General features: G+C 44.3%; 1 protein-coding gene and 1 long non-coding RNA gene across 3 annotated transcripts; both read left to right on the top strand.

Moving 5' to 3' along the window:
* Positions 1–693: 693 nt before the first annotated feature.
* Positions 694–5,807, top strand: znf365 (zinc finger protein 365). 2 transcript variants are annotated; one of them, XM_026190631.2, is made up of 6 exons: positions 694–837; positions 1,637–2,298; positions 2,381–2,690; positions 3,161–3,332; positions 3,554–3,603; positions 4,817–5,807. In XM_026190631.2, the coding sequence occupies exons 2-6, from the start codon at positions 1,647–1,649 to the stop codon at positions 5,040–5,042; spliced, it is 1,410 nt and encodes a 469-aa protein (XP_026046416.1). In that variant the 5' UTR covers positions 694–837; positions 1,637–1,646; the 3' UTR covers positions 5,043–5,807. The 2 variants fall into 2 exon arrangements, with proteins under 2 accessions (XP_026046416.1, XP_026046417.1); XM_026190632.2 differs by having other exon boundaries at positions 698–837; positions 3,557–3,603.
* A 6,855-nt stretch (positions 5,808–12,662) lies between these two features.
* LOC145419783 (uncharacterized) lies at positions 12,663–15,952 on the top strand. The gene is made up of 2 exons (XR_013901122.1): positions 12,663–12,925; positions 14,280–15,952. It is a non-coding gene; the product is annotated as an uncharacterized LOC145419783 (long non-coding RNA).
* Positions 15,953–16,707: the final 755 nt, after the last annotated feature.

The raw sequence follows: 16,707 nt of genomic DNA, 5'->3' as shown, positions 1-16,707 counted from the left end.
ATGTTATAAAATAATAAAAAGCTATTTTTGTAAAAAATAAAAGATTGCTCGAAATGGTACAAATAAAACATAACAAAAAGTAAAAATAAGTAACATTTTAAATAAGACAGATTCAGTGCTTTTTCTTTTTGGCCATTCTTACACATGTATTCACATGAAACGAACATTTGCACCCAAGTCCAGCGAGACCTGAAAACCAAAAAGAGTGAAGACACAAAAGCAACAGAACAGAAAACACATTTACAGTCTTATTTAGTATACATAAGAAAATCTTTTATTATTATTATTATTATAAACAAGAAAATGTTCAGGCAGAGAGTGAACATTTCAGAGGCTCCAGAGCAGTGCCAGAGTTCAACAGTCTTACAACTTGCTGGAAAAAGTTCCGCAGTTGTTCATGCACCGATTACTGCACTAGTTTTCACAGTGCATGTCAGTCTCATTGTTGGTGGTGATGCATCGCCATCCCAGCTTTCAGGTTTTTCCTGAGCAGTCATATGACAGCAGTAAAAGTAAAAAAAAGAGAGGAAAAATTCTAATAAATACGTTTAAAACGGAAAAAGAAAGAAAGAATAAAAACCTTGAATATGAATAAATGAACAAAACCAACAGTTTCGCCCGCACCCTGGACGGAAGTGACGCATTTGATCTTATTTTGAAACGTTTTCCCGGATGTGGCTGGTCAGCGGCGCTGCTAGCTTGCTGTCTGGTCCTATGTGTCCTGAATGAATGACATCATGCAGGCTGCTGTTTGCGTCGGGCTGCGAGCGGACTCCTTCAGACAGTAACGGGTCATCTGGGAGTGTCATCTGAAGGCAGCCGTTAAAGCTGCGCGCGGTAAGAGAGTTTAAATCCTTCCGCCGTGATTCAGCGATTGTTTCGGTCTCTGCTAACCCGCTTGGCTAGGCTAGCAGCTGCAGCCAGGTAAAGCTAACGGTGCAGCTTTGTGATAACGACAGGTACCTGTTGTTCAGACTCGGGATCAAACAGACTCTGAGGGGGAACCGAGGGGGAAGTCCTCTCCGTTTGTGCTCAGCCGGTCCGAGCTCACTTAAAATCACATATTTTCGGTCTATATTAACTACAAACACAATAATCCTCCAAGGTAACAGAAACTTAACATTAGCCCAGGTGTACATGACTATGTATATGTGTTTAAAACCCCCAAAACAAATAAGCTGTGTAAAATGAGGCTTTCATCGCCCATAATAATCTTTTTTGTCTTTTTATTGTAAAAAAGAAATGCACTGCACATTTAAATAAATTAAATAACTGAATTGAAACGAGGATGTGATGTTGCACTGTGTCTTTGTGGATCTACAGAAACCATATGATAGACTGTCAAGTATGTGAAGGTGGTGCAGGATATGTATGAGGTGGGTGTGTGAAGGGCTGACAGGTGGGTTTACATCAGGGGTCTGATCTGAGCCCCTTGTTGTCTGCAGTGGTGATGGACAGATGAGGTCAGGCAGGGTTATCTCTAGACACCCTAAAGGTTACCAAGTTTGTGTCTGCTGTAAAGTTGGACATTCTAACCTGGGAGTCTATGGAGTGGGTGTTTGAGCTAATGCAGCTTTTGTAGTCAGTAAATTAGGGTCTTCAGTCTTTCAGCACTAATCCCCTCCGTACTTCTCAGGTGTAAGGTGATGCAGCAGAAGTTGTGTTCCCGAGGTTCTGGATCCTTCCTTTTAGAGAGGAACGGCCAGGCCTGCGGCGCGATTGTGGACACTGTCACTCCCTGTGACCTCCCCTTCCGCTGTCCCCGCTGTGGCGAGCAAGAGCGTTTCCACAGTTTGGCTTCCCTCCGCGCTCACCTCGAGTACCGCCACTCGTATCGCTCACCAGACATGGTCACTGAAGGGTTCAGCATTACCGGGAAGCTCCCCGACCCGCTGACGGCAGCTATCCCGTGGCACGACATGAGCCTCCCGACGCGTAGGGGGCAGCAAAGTACAGGGAGGCCACCTCATGTCCGCTCTCTCAGCGACAGCAGAGACAGCGGATACCTCCACTCATATGGGTCTGCGAGGAGGCGCACCCAGAGCGTTGGGGTAGGGACGCAGGCGGAGGAGGAGGAGGACGAGGAAATCGATGTGGGGACAGAAGACGAAGATGTGGAAGAAGACGAGGAGGATGAGGACGATGAGGGTGAAGAGAGAAGTGGAAGCAGAAATGAGGAGGATTTGAAAACTTCCTCAAAAAAGTCAGACCATCACCACATCAACCACCATCACATACTGTTCCCTCCACTTGGCCCTCCACCGGACCCAGATCTGGACCTGGATCTGGATCTGACTGGTGGGTTTCTGGAGCAGAGTGTTGCAGTATCAGAATACATCTGTTTTTTGCAGTAACGTCTCGTCTTGTTTGCACCTACCAGAGCATAACTCCTACTCCGGTTTGGAGACGGCAGCAGCCTCGGCTGCAGTGCGGCAGCGGCTGGCCAGCATTCTGAGGGCGGCCGATAGCACCATGCAGCGCCGGCTGGCCAGGGTGAGCACCGAGCTGGCTCATACCGACACGGAGCTCCTGTGTGAGCGTGCTCACTCACAGCATCTGGCCCAGGAGAGGCAGGAAGTTGCAGACAAGGAGAGGTCGCTTAGCCGACAGGTGGATGTGGCTGTGATGGTTATTGCCGCGTTGAGGGAGCAGCTCAACGCCTCAGAGAATGAGCTGGAGCGGCGAGAGAGGTGAGGCGGGCAGGATCTCACTGATGTGGTCTGGAGCAGCGGTCCCCAACCCCCGGGCCACGGACCGGAGTCGTTTGGTACTGGGCCGCGAGAGTTGAGGTTCGGGGGTGAAATTTATGTTTTCAGGGATTTATTCTTTTGTTTGTTAAGAATAAATCTTCTTTTTTTTTTGGTACCAGTACTGGTTTTATTTTGTTGTATTTATGCGCGACACCTTAAACGCCGGTCCGTTAAAATATTGTCGACCATAAAACGGTCCATGGCGCAAAAAAGGTTGGGGACCGCTGGTCTGGAGGATGTGCCAGGTGGATGGTGCTGGACTCCAGGGTTGCTCCTTGTCTCTGATCCTGTTTATGATATTCATGGACAGGATCTGAAGGTGCAGCCCGTTATTTCCCTTTTGCCTCTCTTGCATAGCTGGGGGTGAATGGTATATTTAAGTTATGAATTGGGTGATTTTTGCTTTGCAGGGAAGTGTTAACCATCCAGAAGTTTCTGGAGGCGGCGGTTCGCCAGGAGACGTGCGGCAAAGTTCGAATCCAGCATTTCATCGAGAATCTGCTGAGACGTATCGCTCTGGCCGAGAGGCTGGTGGAGTATTACCAGGTCAACGGTAGTCCGCCACAGTGCAACCACTACAAGGTACTGTCTTTGGTTGTTTTTATTCATTCATTTATTTATTCTAGTTGTTTTGTAAGTCTTTGTGTTTCTTTATGTCATTTTATGTTTGTTTTTTCAGCTGCTTTTAAATAACTTTTACACTGACAGACTGAATTGATCCTGACTTTTCCAGTTATGATGTTTTACTGTGGTGGGTTATTGCTCTGATGAAGGCCTGATTCTTGTGATTTTTATGACCTCAGCAGCACCAGCAGAAAACTGATAACGGCCCTCACAGAATAACTAAGAGCAGGTGAGTCCATCGTTACTTTGAATAAACAGTATTAGCAAATTTTCAGACTGAAATCAAGGAGAAATATTAAAGTGTTAACTGGACACAAACAGGTTGAACCTTATACTTATATTATTAAATACTGCTAAAAAATGTAGGATTTAAAATCGTATTAAACTCTGGCCGCCCTTCTCTGAGCCTGGTTCTACTGGAGGTTTCTTCCTGTTAAAAAAGAGTTTTTCCTTCCCACTGTCACCAAGTGTTTTCTCATACAGGTTTGTCTGATTGTTGCGGTTTTCTCTGTATAATTACATCATAAAGTGCCCTCAGGTGACTGTTGTTGTGAATTTGTGTGCTATATAAATAAAGTAGATTTGAATCCATATTTGTTCCTCTGAAAGTGCAGCATTACAGCAGCTGTTTCCTTTTCCTCTTGGCTTTTTATTGCAAATCATTTGAATTTGAGCTGAGAGGGAGGAAAGTCGTCAATAACCGATGGGGTGTAGGTGTAAAAAGGTTTGTTGCTCAGCAGGAACTGGCCTCTGACAGAGCAGGTAATCTGCTGCTGTTGGTCTAAATCAAAGTCAAAATCATCCAGGAGCTTTCTCGTGTCATCTGTCGGGTTTCTCTGTGGTGTTCTCATGTTTAATTCATGGCTCGACATGGGATGCTTTGTGCTTTCGCTCAGTGACTGCAGAGGGATTACCACACTCTCTCTGTGTGCGCTCAGGTCAGATGCTGTTTATCTTCAAAGGTTCTTGTTGAACTTTGTTCGTCGTGTGAGACCAGCTGTTCGGTCCAGCGTGTCCGTAAAAACCGACTAATGTTGCACAGCAGGTTCTGTCTGTTTTTGCAGTTAGATGGAAGTTTGTCATTTTTGAAAGTTTTCATGTCTTACCTGATCGGGTTACTCTTGTGTCTTCGATGTAAAGTTGCTGAACATAAAAGGATGTTTGGTGCATTTTTCTTTCTTGTTTCGTGTCAAACTCATAAGGATTTGTTGAGCTTAAAGAGATCATCGGTGATGCAGGTGAAAAGGCAGCATTTGAGGTGCTGATGGTCTCCAGGCTGGACACCAACCAGGGACAGTTCTGGTTTATCATCAGTGTGACTGGCTACCCACTCCTACTGTGTAAAATGTAATTGAGGCGTGAGTGTTTCCATCATATGAAGTTAAAATGACAGCTTCCTTCTCTTGTTTGTTTGTTCGTTCATGTCTGAGTTTCGTCTCCAGGTCAGCAGGAGGTCAGCTGTCCTCATCTGGTCTCGCTGACAGCAGAACTCAGTCCTCGTCCCAGTTCGGCGGACGTCCTCCGTTTTCCAAACCAGGCGGAGACCGAGATCGGGAGCGGGAACACCGGGAGCGCCTAGCTCAGTCATCCCGGCTGTTCTGCCGGCCTGAACACAGAGACGACATCTGGAACCATCAGCGGCGCCGGTCCGCTGGGTACGAGGACTAGACCAGCAGAGAAAGACCAGAGGGAGGGGTGTCAGGGGGCAAGACTTTATCACACGGTGACTTCATTCCAGTACGTTAACCTATGGAAAAGTAGCTCCCATCAACATCAGACTTCTTTTACACCACTTCTCATCTTAAAGCTGGATTTGTTAGTCTGACTCCCAGGAGTCCAAAAGTTAAGTATTCAAATACTAAACAGTAATAAATTTGACATGAATATTTTTGTCATTGCAAATTTAGACCAAATTTTCTAAAATGATTTTAAAAAGGATTTTTTGTATCTGGCAGATTATTTAAAAATATTTAATTATTTATACTTTAGTGCTTCTCCTCCTGAAAACTCCATAAATGACCCGTGGTCTCTAATAATAATGGAGGGAAAACTATATATAAAAGATGGACGTAGCTTCCAGGTCTGAGAAGTGGTGCCAGTGTGGAAGTGCCTTAAACCTGCATTCTTTCTAATGGCCAGCAGGGGGCGGAGTCTGATGACAAGAAGAAGGCTATGTCACCATTAAAGGTTCTGCTTACTTGGTTTTTGACCCAGTGCATCCAGCTTTTACATAAAATCTATTGGATAAAATAATTCTGAAGATGATAACAGATTATCATGGCTGCTTCCTCCGAACAGGGTTTACAACATAAAGCAATAACAAATATGACTCCATGAGCTCTTTGCATCAGACACATTCCACTTTTAATTGATTGCTGTAATTTTGGTACTTTTCCATAGATTATTAAACTGGAGTGGAAGTGTAAACTGTTACACTTGGTTCTTTTTCCTTTGGATGTATGACTGGGTAAACCTTCGATATTGAAACATAGAACTGAATTCTGTCTGTTAAGTATAATAGTTCATTTTATCTTCAGGTACAAAGGTGTGCTTTCTATTCGTCTGTTGATTTATGATTTAATGCCCGTCTGATCACAGAATTTGAATTTGACGCCTGATGACACGTCCTCTCCTCTGGTCAGACCTTCACATCCTGGCCTGGTTCGCTCGAAAACTCCTGATCAGTCAAGTTATCGTGTCTCTGCCTGTGCTTTCTAAGCCAAATCATCACCCGGGACCATCTCGATAGTTTAAGATTTGTTTAGTCTGTTATTGTTCAATCACATCTTAACAGCCCATCACGAGTGAAACTTTGGCTTTCTGCTGAAGGAGGAGGTACAAGGAGCTAAATTCTTACTATTCCAAGAGAAATCCTGGGTCCTTGCCTTTGCATGGTGCACCCAACTCTACTGTCTATCCTTTCTAGCATTGACTGTTTTGGGCTGTGCCCAACTGGTTCCATGTTTCAAGGCTGCTTCAAAGGTCTGGTTTAAATCCTTTTCCGCTCATAGTCTGGGCTATTCCTCTCCAAGGGAGGATCCTGGTATGTAAAGGGTTTGCATAGCCACAGTCCTTTTTCTTTGCTTGATGGAACCAAATTCAGTGCCATTGTAGTCGTGGCTATTTCAGGTGATACCCAACTGCAGCTCTTTTGGGCTCCACCCATCACCATTACCCCTGGTTTGGCTTTGATAGCTTCTGGGCAACGTTTATCACTTCTAGTTGTCAGTTTTTATTGAGGTTACTCAGAAAAGAAAACCAAACAGACTCGGGACCTGTTCGCCTTGGAAAACTCTAGCAGGGTTTTTTTCTCAAACAGTGATGTTCCCAGGATCACAGAGGCACACAGCCCTCTTCACCAGCATAATGAGGTGATTCTTCAGTGAACGTATCTGGGAAAATGTATATCTGAGAATCCCATTCCCGAGTAAAGTGATAATAAGACTGAGGGTGATGTGGTTGATTGCAGTAAGCTGTTGATGACCACCAGTTTAGTTTGTACGAAGAGGAATCGGCTGAGGTGGTTTGAGCAATTAGGATGGTCCTGTAACACAGGACCCACACACACGACTGGGTTGTGCTTGAACTGTCCTTTATTGAGCATACAACGTCTTTCTTTCTGCGGTTTTTGGCACCAGCCTCGGACACGCTCTGAGTGAAGTTGATTTTCAGTAACGCCTCCTTGTCAGCACTGATTTGGTTTTTAAAGCACAGGCACAAGTTCGATGATGCCAGACCCGGGTCAAATCTGTTCAGCATGTAGCTGAGAGGAGTTTCCTTCGAAGATCGATCTGCTTTTGATGCATAGAGAGGAAAGATGACAACAGGTGATAAGTAAACATGGAGGAAACCGCTTCCTTCTACACTACTCAAATAAGGACGAAATGTTGCAGAAATGGGCGATGATATTTTAGCGGTGGGTTTGATGTGGTGCCGCCACCATCTCGACTCCACCCCACTGGACTCTGGGTGTGGACACTTGTTGGAGTAAAATGATCTGTAGCTGCTCGGTTGCCTGTCTCTTATCATAACACCGAGGGCAGGGCAAAATGCGGGACCTCGATATCGTGTCCTGAGTCATTACTGCGACGTCTGTAGATGATGTCACATGTCCTAGACGATGACGCCCATTGCTAAGATGTTTTAACTTCACTTCTAAGGAGCTGTCATGCTATCCATCGGTGAGAAACTTACCGACCTGCTGCCAAAGCAGGATTTCATCAGTGGTGTGGCGGACTTAGAAAAACTAAAACAGCACAACTTTTTGGACGGTTTGTCCCATTTCAGACAATCTGAACTGAAAAAAGACCCGAAGGCTTGTTGGCGTAGCCGACGCCCTTTAGTGGAGATGATTGAAAATAGTCCCCAACAAGTGCAGATGCATTTGGAGAGGCTTGCTTTTTTGAATATAGCTGTCCAGGTACATGAAGGAGCGCTTTGGCCCAGGTCTGGAGGACGCCACACACTTAACGAATGTATGAGTTAATTTATAGCTCACAGTGAAGCGACGCCGTGCTTCAAGTCCCGACGTTTCGGGCTTTAGCTCGCGCTCCTTCACGTCTAAACGGGTGGAGATTCTCCAATCACACACGAATGACGTCACGTCAGCGCTTTCATCCAAAGTGACTTAACAGTGCCGTGAATGCGTACAGTCCATTTGCAGTATTCTTAACGACTCACGACGGCTTGTTTAACAGAATCATTCCTCGATCCGTTTACATTTCTGCACTCATCTAATGTTAGAATGTAAATGTAAAAAAGGCAGTATTTGGTGTAAACTGTATCTTTGCTGTCGTCGGTTTAGGTTTTGTTGATGGTGTTGATATTTTATATACAGAGCTGTTACATGTCATCAAGTGGAGGTGGTGGTCCTACAGTACTATAACTTGACAGGACTTTTGTATGACTTGCAAATAGAAATCATTTTATGTCTAACAGGGTGCAGGTTCTGGAAACATTTCAGTATTTCCTAAATTATGTCATGCAAATTCGTCTTGGAAATATGTAATTATGGAAGCATATTACCCTGCTGCTGCTGAGGCGCTACAGCATGAAATCTGTATTATCTATTATTCTCTCTTTCTTTCCAGTTAGTCGGTGTGAATTTGACTTTCGATTGACCTTGTCAGATCTTCGAGAATTGAGCTTCCAGGCACCCTTTTTGAATTTCAGATTTACTAGAATATATTTAAAGCCAATTATATGTTTGTGTTTTCATTGGAATCAAACTGAGATGTGAGACGTTTGGTAGTAATGTAGAGTATATCTTTGATATTAATGTCCTGTGGTCAAAAATTGGATTCGTGTCCCTGAAACGGTATTCTTGAATTTCGCCGCTTGGAGAAACCTGATGCTGATAGGTTTGGATAAACCGACCACTGAGCACTGCTGTTGTTGACATAAAAACCCCGTCTCTTGATGGGCATTAAGCTTAGAATCGGGGAGTGATCCAAACCATCCAGCACCACACTAATGACTAACCTCATGCTGTGGACGGATCTTCTCAGATGTTCTCTCGGCTGAAGTTTGCCTCATTTTTTTAGCATCTTTTTCCTGCCGTAACTTGCCATCTGTCTCTGGCCATCGGAGACCTTCATCATGAACAGTTCAACGTCATCCTCTGTATGCCATCTGGTAATGTGTTCATATCCTGGTAGAAGCTTGCTGCATGGTGTCTGGCAGGTCTCTGGATATGAAACATAACGGTATTCTTGGGAGACATTACGGCTTTGTAGCTCATGATTTGCTGCTGTACGGTCATGTGACAGTCAATAAGTGGTTTTTCACTCCCGTTGGTAAACATTCAGTGGCTCTGTGCACGTGCGGTTCCTCCACCTACAAGTTGCTGAATTTCATGAAGTTTCTCGAGGTTTCTGGCGACTTCCTCTTCCTGTGTGGATGCCACTTTACTCTGCCGGTCAGGGATGACGTACCAGCTTTAAGTTTTGGGTTTTTTTATTCAGACAACAGCAGATCTCTTGGAAGTGTGCGGGCGTTGGGTTCGACTCTGAACTGCTTCCTGTTTTGTATTTGGAAAATGGAAGAAGATGCATGAAGCAGCCCTACTACCACTACTACTACTACATATGTAGCTATTGTGTTACTGTGAAAGCATGCTTCATATGTAGCAAAAAAATCCTATAAAATACTGTTATCTTGTACTACCATGTGTACTTTTGTAGCAGAGCGAGGTCTATTTTAATGGTATTTGAAGGAGAGTTGCACTAAACCATCCAAGAGAGCTTCGCTTGGCACTGTTGGATGTCTTTCGATGGGAAGAGGGATGTATAACGGACAATCAGCAGGGTTCGTGCACAGGTTTGAAAGAGTTTTGAAATGTTTGGGGTGATCGATGTGCAAGAGGCGGTTCAAGTGTGCAAGAAAAGAAAAGTATTGTACCTGATGTATTGTTTGTTTGAATATGACTCTCTGCCTTTCTTGCAGTAAGGTGGTAGAGGTGACGTTAGCTTTTCTGTTTGCGTAAAACTTCTAGCAGCAGCGTTCTGTTTGATATTCTTGATTTCTCAACTTTTGTCCGTAGGGATTTCATTTGCATAAGTAATCTCTAGGTTTGTGCCTTCACTCAAGAACTCTGTACTCTGTAAAAAAACAAACTTAAAAAAAAAAACACTGTGCAAAAATGCAATACTGTGAAGATCTGGAACACTTTATGTTGAATCCCGTCGGTCGGTATGTGTGATAGCCATCGAAGATTAAAGAACAAATATGACGCCAAGACGAGATCTGCTGTTTTGTCTGTTTTTCTTTTATAAAAGATCATTCAACAGAAGTCTTAAAAAGGGGGTCAGTTTCATGCTTCATGTTCATGCTGTGCAAGTTTAATGAGTGATTAATGACATAATGAAGTTATCAGAATCAATCAGAATCAGAAACTTTATTGTCATTGTCATGAGAACAACGAAATTAAGAATGGTCCCCGATCATTGCATCATCCCTAGCAATATCAAAATATAAATAAAACAATAAAATTCAATAAATAAAATAGATAGAATACTTAAAATACTAATAAGATATAACAGTAAAACATTCACATACATTCCCACACACATGCTTCAGACCGTGCATAGATTAACACAAGAGTGGCGTGATGGACATTTTTTTGTAGTATTCAGATGTGTTATTGCAGTTGGATAACAACTGTGTTTGAGTCTATTAGTCCTTGCTCTGATTGCCCTGTACCGTCTGCCTGAGGGCAACAGTTCGAACAGGGAGTGGCCAGGATGTGAGGTGTCTTTTATGATGTTTTGGGCCTTTTTAAAACAGTGGGCGTTGTGTAGAACTTCCAGTGTGGGGAGAGGGCAGCCAGTGATCTTTTGGGCGGTGTTAATGATCCCTTGGAGTGCTTTCCTCTGAGCCCCTGTGCAGCTAGTGTACCAGATGCATATGCAGTAAGTTAGAACACTCTCAATGGTGGCTCTGTAGAAGGACACCAGCAGTCTCTGTGTGATGTTATTCCTCCTGAGAATTCTCAGGAAGTACAGTCTCTGTTGGGCCTTTTTCAGCAGCTCGGAGGTGTTCACACTCCAGGAAAGGTTCTCCTCTATATTGACTCCCAGGAAGCGGAAGCTTGCCACCCTTTCTACACAGTCCCCATTTATGAATAGTGGTTGGATCTCTGCCTTTTTCCTTCTGAAGTCTATTATGAGTTCTTTGGTTTTTGAAGTGTTGAGGAGGAGGTTATTGGCCTTACACCATGACGTCAGCTGCTCCACCTCGTCTCTGTACGTAGACTCGTCTCCCTTGGAAATGAGCCCCACCACTGTGGTGTCATCTGCAAATTTCACAAAGATGTTGCTGTGGTGGCGAGGAGTGCAGTCGTGTGTGTAGAGAGAGTAGAGCAGTGGACTGAGCACACAGCCCTGGGGTGAGCCAGTGCTGAGACTCAGGGCTGAGGATGTGTGATGGCCAACTCTGACTCTCTGTCTACGGCCCGAGAGGAAGCTATTGATCCACATGCAGGTGCTGTATGGAAGCCTCAGGTCTTGTAGCTTGGCCACCAGTTTGTGTGGAAGGATGGTGTTAAAAGCTGAGCAGTAATCCACGAAGAGCATCCGCACATAGCTACCATGCTCTTCCAGGTGAGTTAATGCAGCATGGAGTGCTGTGGCTACAGCGTCTTCCGTGGACCGGTTTGCTCTGTAGGCAAACCGGTGTGGATCCAGGCTGCGGGGCAGGGCTGCTGTGATGTGTCTGCGGACCAGCTTCTCAAAGCATTTCATTACCACTGGGGTGAGTGCCACCGGTCTGTAGTCATTCAGGCCGGTGATGTGGGGCTTCTTAGGCAAGGGGACTATGGTGGAGGACTTCAGGCAGAGTGGGACAGTCGCCTGTGCGAGGGATTTGTTGAAAATCCTGGTGAAGATCCCAGCCAGCTGTCCTGCACAATCCCTCAATATTCGACCTGGCACACCATCAGGACCCGCCGCCTTCCTCGGGTTAACAGCCTGCAGCATGCGCCTCACCTCGTGCTCTTCCAGGGTGAGGGTGGTGCTGCTATGGGTGGCGTGTTGCTGCTGTGGCTCCAATACCTCCGGTACCCTGGTCTCAAAGCGGGCAAAGAAGATATTCAGCTCCTCTGCCAGCTCCAGGTCACCGTCCGCAGCTCCGAGATTGATCTTATAGTTGGTTAGGTGCTGGATGCCTTGCCACACCTGCCGGCTGGTATTACTCTTCAAATGGTCCTCGATCCTCCTCCTATAGTCCCCCTTTGCCTCTCTGATGCCTCTCTTCAGGTTGGATCGGGCTGTGGTGTAGTAATCCCTGTTGCCAGACCTGAACGCAATGTTCCTCTCCTTCAGCAGCTGCCTGACCTCCCGGGTCATCCAGGGCTTTTGGTTGGGATAAGCCCGGATCCGTTTGACTGCTGTAACAGTGTCTATGCAGTGTTTTATATAGCAGAGGACACCGTCTGTGAACATTTGCTACATTAGAAGTGATAATGATGAATGAGCCCCTCGATACGAGGAGACAACATTTCTAGAACATTTAAAAAAAAGCAGCGAGGGGTGCATTACCAACCGCTGGCTGTTTGTGGTACGCCTGCAGGTTTATGACCTCCCACTGTGCAAGTTCTTCCTCACCAAACAAGCCTGTATGAGCCTCGCTTTGTCACGGCCATGATGTCGCAGAGATGTTGGAAGCATTAAATTGTCCAAAGTTTATTGCAAAACTAACCCATTAATATTAAGACGACTCGTGTCATGAAGCTCCTGAAACACAGATTTTGTGCTGATGTTAAAGCCGGAGGAGTTCTGCAGCTGTGGAGTTACTGAGTCAGCCAGGGTTGGTCACTTTTACGCACCTCAGCAATCGGTGACCTCACTCTGTAACTCTAGTCTGACACTTACTGGCTGAGCTGCTGTACTTCAGCTTTGCAACTGAACCACTTACAGCGTATCAGGGAGGAAATTCGTTGAGCTGACTTATTGCAGCTGTGGACCATGGTGCACCTGTGGCAATGGGACTGGGAACGCCTGCATTCAAAGATTATGAGGTGTGACCTAATAACAGTGTACCTGCGAAAAGAAGAGGTAAGTGCAAAGCTAGCATGGCCTACAGATCCCCAACATCCAGATGCACACATTCAGAATAAATTTCAAGCAAGCCTGAAAACGCTGGGAAAAGATGAAAACAAGCAGATTTGTGTGTTTTTGAATGTAACGTTTCCAACATGAAAGTCTTCTGACTGTTGGAAAACTTCTCCCAAGTCTCTGTTCGAGTTAACCAAAGTAACCGACCTGTAGTTATCAAACTGTTTTATGGTAGTACTCGTATCTGGCCACTTGGTGTCACTCTTCTCACATAAATACAGGTGTGGCACCTTCGCTACTTCTTTGGTTGCTATTCTTGCATTTCCCAGAATGCCTTCTGTGAATGTTCAGGCTGTTATCCTCGCAGTAGATGAGGGGAGACGTTTCTAAACCTCTGTCACGCCCGCTCATCGTTGCGTTACAGGTTATGTCCTGTAAACACCATAAATCATTACAAACTGCTTAGAAACAGGCGACTCATACGTGCAGCAGAGTCACAGAAATGAAACGAGAGAGTGGCGTAAAGTCTGTAAACAGGTTTAATGTCTTTACGGTGTTTTGTTAGGAATAAGTCAAGATTCCTTCATTAAAAACAAGCCCAGGGGTTCTGAACCTATGGCCCGAGGGCCAGAATTGGACCGCTAAGAGTCCAGCCCGGCCCACTGCGTGGCTCTGGAAGGGAGGGCACAGATTTTAAAATAAGTGGTAGTAAAATACTTTCAATATTTTCATTAAAGTTTTTAGGTAATGGATAAAAATTTAAATGATTGTAAAAAGTTCCTTCTTTTTTACTCTCTGAAAAAAAGTAATATTTTTCATAGAAAAGACTTTTTCCTTTGCTTTATTATTTAAGGAGAATCTGGGAATTTGAACCATTTTTCAGGAATTTTGCACATTTATTTTTTAACATTTAATCCAGAAACATCAGGCTGACAGATTTCATCCATTTACTGCAACAGTATTTCTTTATCATATCGAAGAACTGAGATGTATTGTTGGGATTTCACTTTTTTTTCTTCTATCACGATATCTGAGACAGAAAAGTGGAGTTTAAGGTCAAATTGGGCTGAATGAGCCTCATCCGTGGTTTAGACATTTCAGTTTGTCAGTGTCTTGTCAGATTTATAGATCAGTGTAAATGAAGATCTGTTAGAGGGAGCTTCTTCCATATGATGGTGCTGACATGACGACTCCAGGAAATGTTTTTAACTTGAAAGAAATCCTTTTAAAAAAGATGAAACGGTAGAAGAAAAATCTGTTTATGAATTTCTGCAGGTATGAAGTGATAAATTGTAACTTTTTATATTCAGACATATTTTTGTTGTTCCTGTGATCGTGTGATGTGTGTGAACAGGGCATGGTGGGAACTTGCACAGTGGTCGGGATGGAAGAAACCAGCGGTTAGCCACAGCTCATTCCAACCCCCCTGGACTCTGGGGGGCTCGTCTGCCCGCCTCTCTGTCTGTGAGGACATATGAACATGATTAAGATGACAGCTCTGTTTCTTTTTTCATCTTTCTGATGATTGTTTCTCAAGTCCAAGATGTCCAAAGAAGCCGGAGGCAGAGCACAGAAATACTCTGTGAGGCTAAAACGCTGTCCTGTTTCTCACGTCCGTCCAAAACTCTGAAAACAGACGGAATCGTAGTGAAGATGCTGGCTTCACGTGAGGGTGGACTGTGAACAACAGTAAACGTGATCGGTGTGCCGTGAGTAAAAGCATCGATGCGTGGGCCCGAAACATGAAGCTTCATAAACTGTAGTTCCTCTAGTGTCCACATGAGGCTCCAAAAAGCGAGCCAGTCCCCCAGCTACAGTAACTGGACCTCTGGTCTGTACTTTTGGAGACTTTTAATCCAGTACTTCGGTTTTCCGTGTGCTTTACTGCATTAACAGAAACCTGTGCTCTAGTTTGAGATTTAAGGATTTTCTTTGCCTGATTAATAGTCCAATTAGGGGAGGCTGAGCAAATCATCTAATTGGAAGGTTGCAGGTTCAATTCCTGGCTGCTTTGGTCTAAGTTTCCTTAGGCAGTATACCAAACCCAGAGTTGTTCCTGATGCACTCATTGGAGCATCAGTGTTATAACTAATTCATCACTCTGCATTTAAAAAAATTAAGTTCCCTAATAGAATATCCGACATGTCCAAATTCAGTTACGCTGAGTTTAAAAATGCCAGTAAATGTATTCAGTCGTGTAAACGGTCCATCAGCGTGTATTGTGTATTGTTATAGTTTGCATAGTTTCATAGTCACTGCAGCAGGACATATTTTAGGCTTCTGAGCTGTCAGCGAACAGTTTCCACTCATCTGCATCACTCTCACAGCCCAGCGCACCCCAAAGACCTTCAACAACAACAACACACACAAGGTCATCGTGCATTTCAAACACTGGATTAAGATCGGTCTTGTGATGCCTGTAAAAAGCAAATTTGGCTCCTGGAGGCAGGAGGTTACTCTCACTGAGCCGACAGCTGCTTCCTCTGGCAGATCTCATACTCAGTCATTTAACTCTGGCTAAGTGAGTAACTGATGAGCTCCAAGGGGATGGATCTTCAAAGTCTTCATCACCAGAATAATGTGCATCTGGAGGCAAAACATGACCATCAAGTTATCCACACACGCCCAACACACTGAATCAGGTGTCATAGGTTGTCTTGGTTTTCTGGTTTCAAACCAAAATAAGTGAAGCATTCGCAGATGAAAGCTTCGCGATCGTGTTTACTTGTGTCACATCTGCAACGGGTGTTATTTATGACATCAGCGACCCCAAATTAGTAAAGAACTAGTGTTAGATTTGATACAGCAAATATAATCACTTAAAAATCAGAAAACACAGAACTGGAGAGGACAAAACACTAACGGTGAGACTCAAAGAACTGGAGAAAGTGTTTATGTCCACGTTTTATAAACCATATATGATCCAACAGCTGCTGAAGTAAACCATCTGTTATGGCCAGGATGGCCGGTGTGTTTAAGGTGTGGACCCAAAATCAGACACACAAAGGACAGGACGAAAGTTAAAAAGCGAGCCATTTATTCAGGCTCATGAGAAACACAAAAAGCAAAGGTGAACTATAACAAGAACTCGGATAAGCAAACGATGACATGAACCTGAACCGAAGCTTGAAAATAATCCTGCGAATTGAAGAACACTATGCTGAACAGAGGAAGACAGAAGACGATACACAGGAGGGCAATGAGGGAAGTGAGAACACCTGAAGAAACACAGCTGACACAAATGAACCTGAACAGCAGGGAACACTGAACATGGAACAGCAGACCCTTCAAAGTAAAACAGGAAACTTAAAAGAATGTGGACAAGACAACATGTAAGACTGCACAGAGGACAGGAAACGACTCAGGAGACAGAAAAAACATAAACTAGACCAAAACTCAACTAAAACAAAGTAATAATAACAAAAATGTAACATTTTCTTAATGTTTAATAAGCAGAGAGAATTCAGAATTCGCAGCCCCCTGACAGCATCTGATGGTGTGAAGACAGTTTGACATAAATCAGTGCAGAGCTCACAATTTGATTAAGCAGCCACTTCAAAGTTGAATAAAGATGTATATTGACAGAGTCACTATTCTGTCACTTTGCTTAATAAATAGTAAATACTTGGATCATCGTGTCCACCACATGTCTGTTTTCCTCCCATCTGAACAGAAATTCTTCACATGAAGCATTTGTTTCTATTTCTGCTTCTTCTCCTGGTTTTTGACCTACATCAGCACCATCTGCGTGTTGGGAAAAACCATCCGGCTGTCGATCCTGA

Source organism: Astatotilapia calliptera, chromosome 13 (genome assembly GCF_964374335.1).
Source record: "Astatotilapia calliptera chromosome 13, fAstCal68.1, whole genome shotgun sequence".
NCBI lineage: Eukaryota > Metazoa > Chordata > Actinopteri > Cichliformes > Cichlidae > Astatotilapia > Astatotilapia calliptera.
This window is presented reverse-complemented; position numbering and strand designations above follow the sequence as displayed.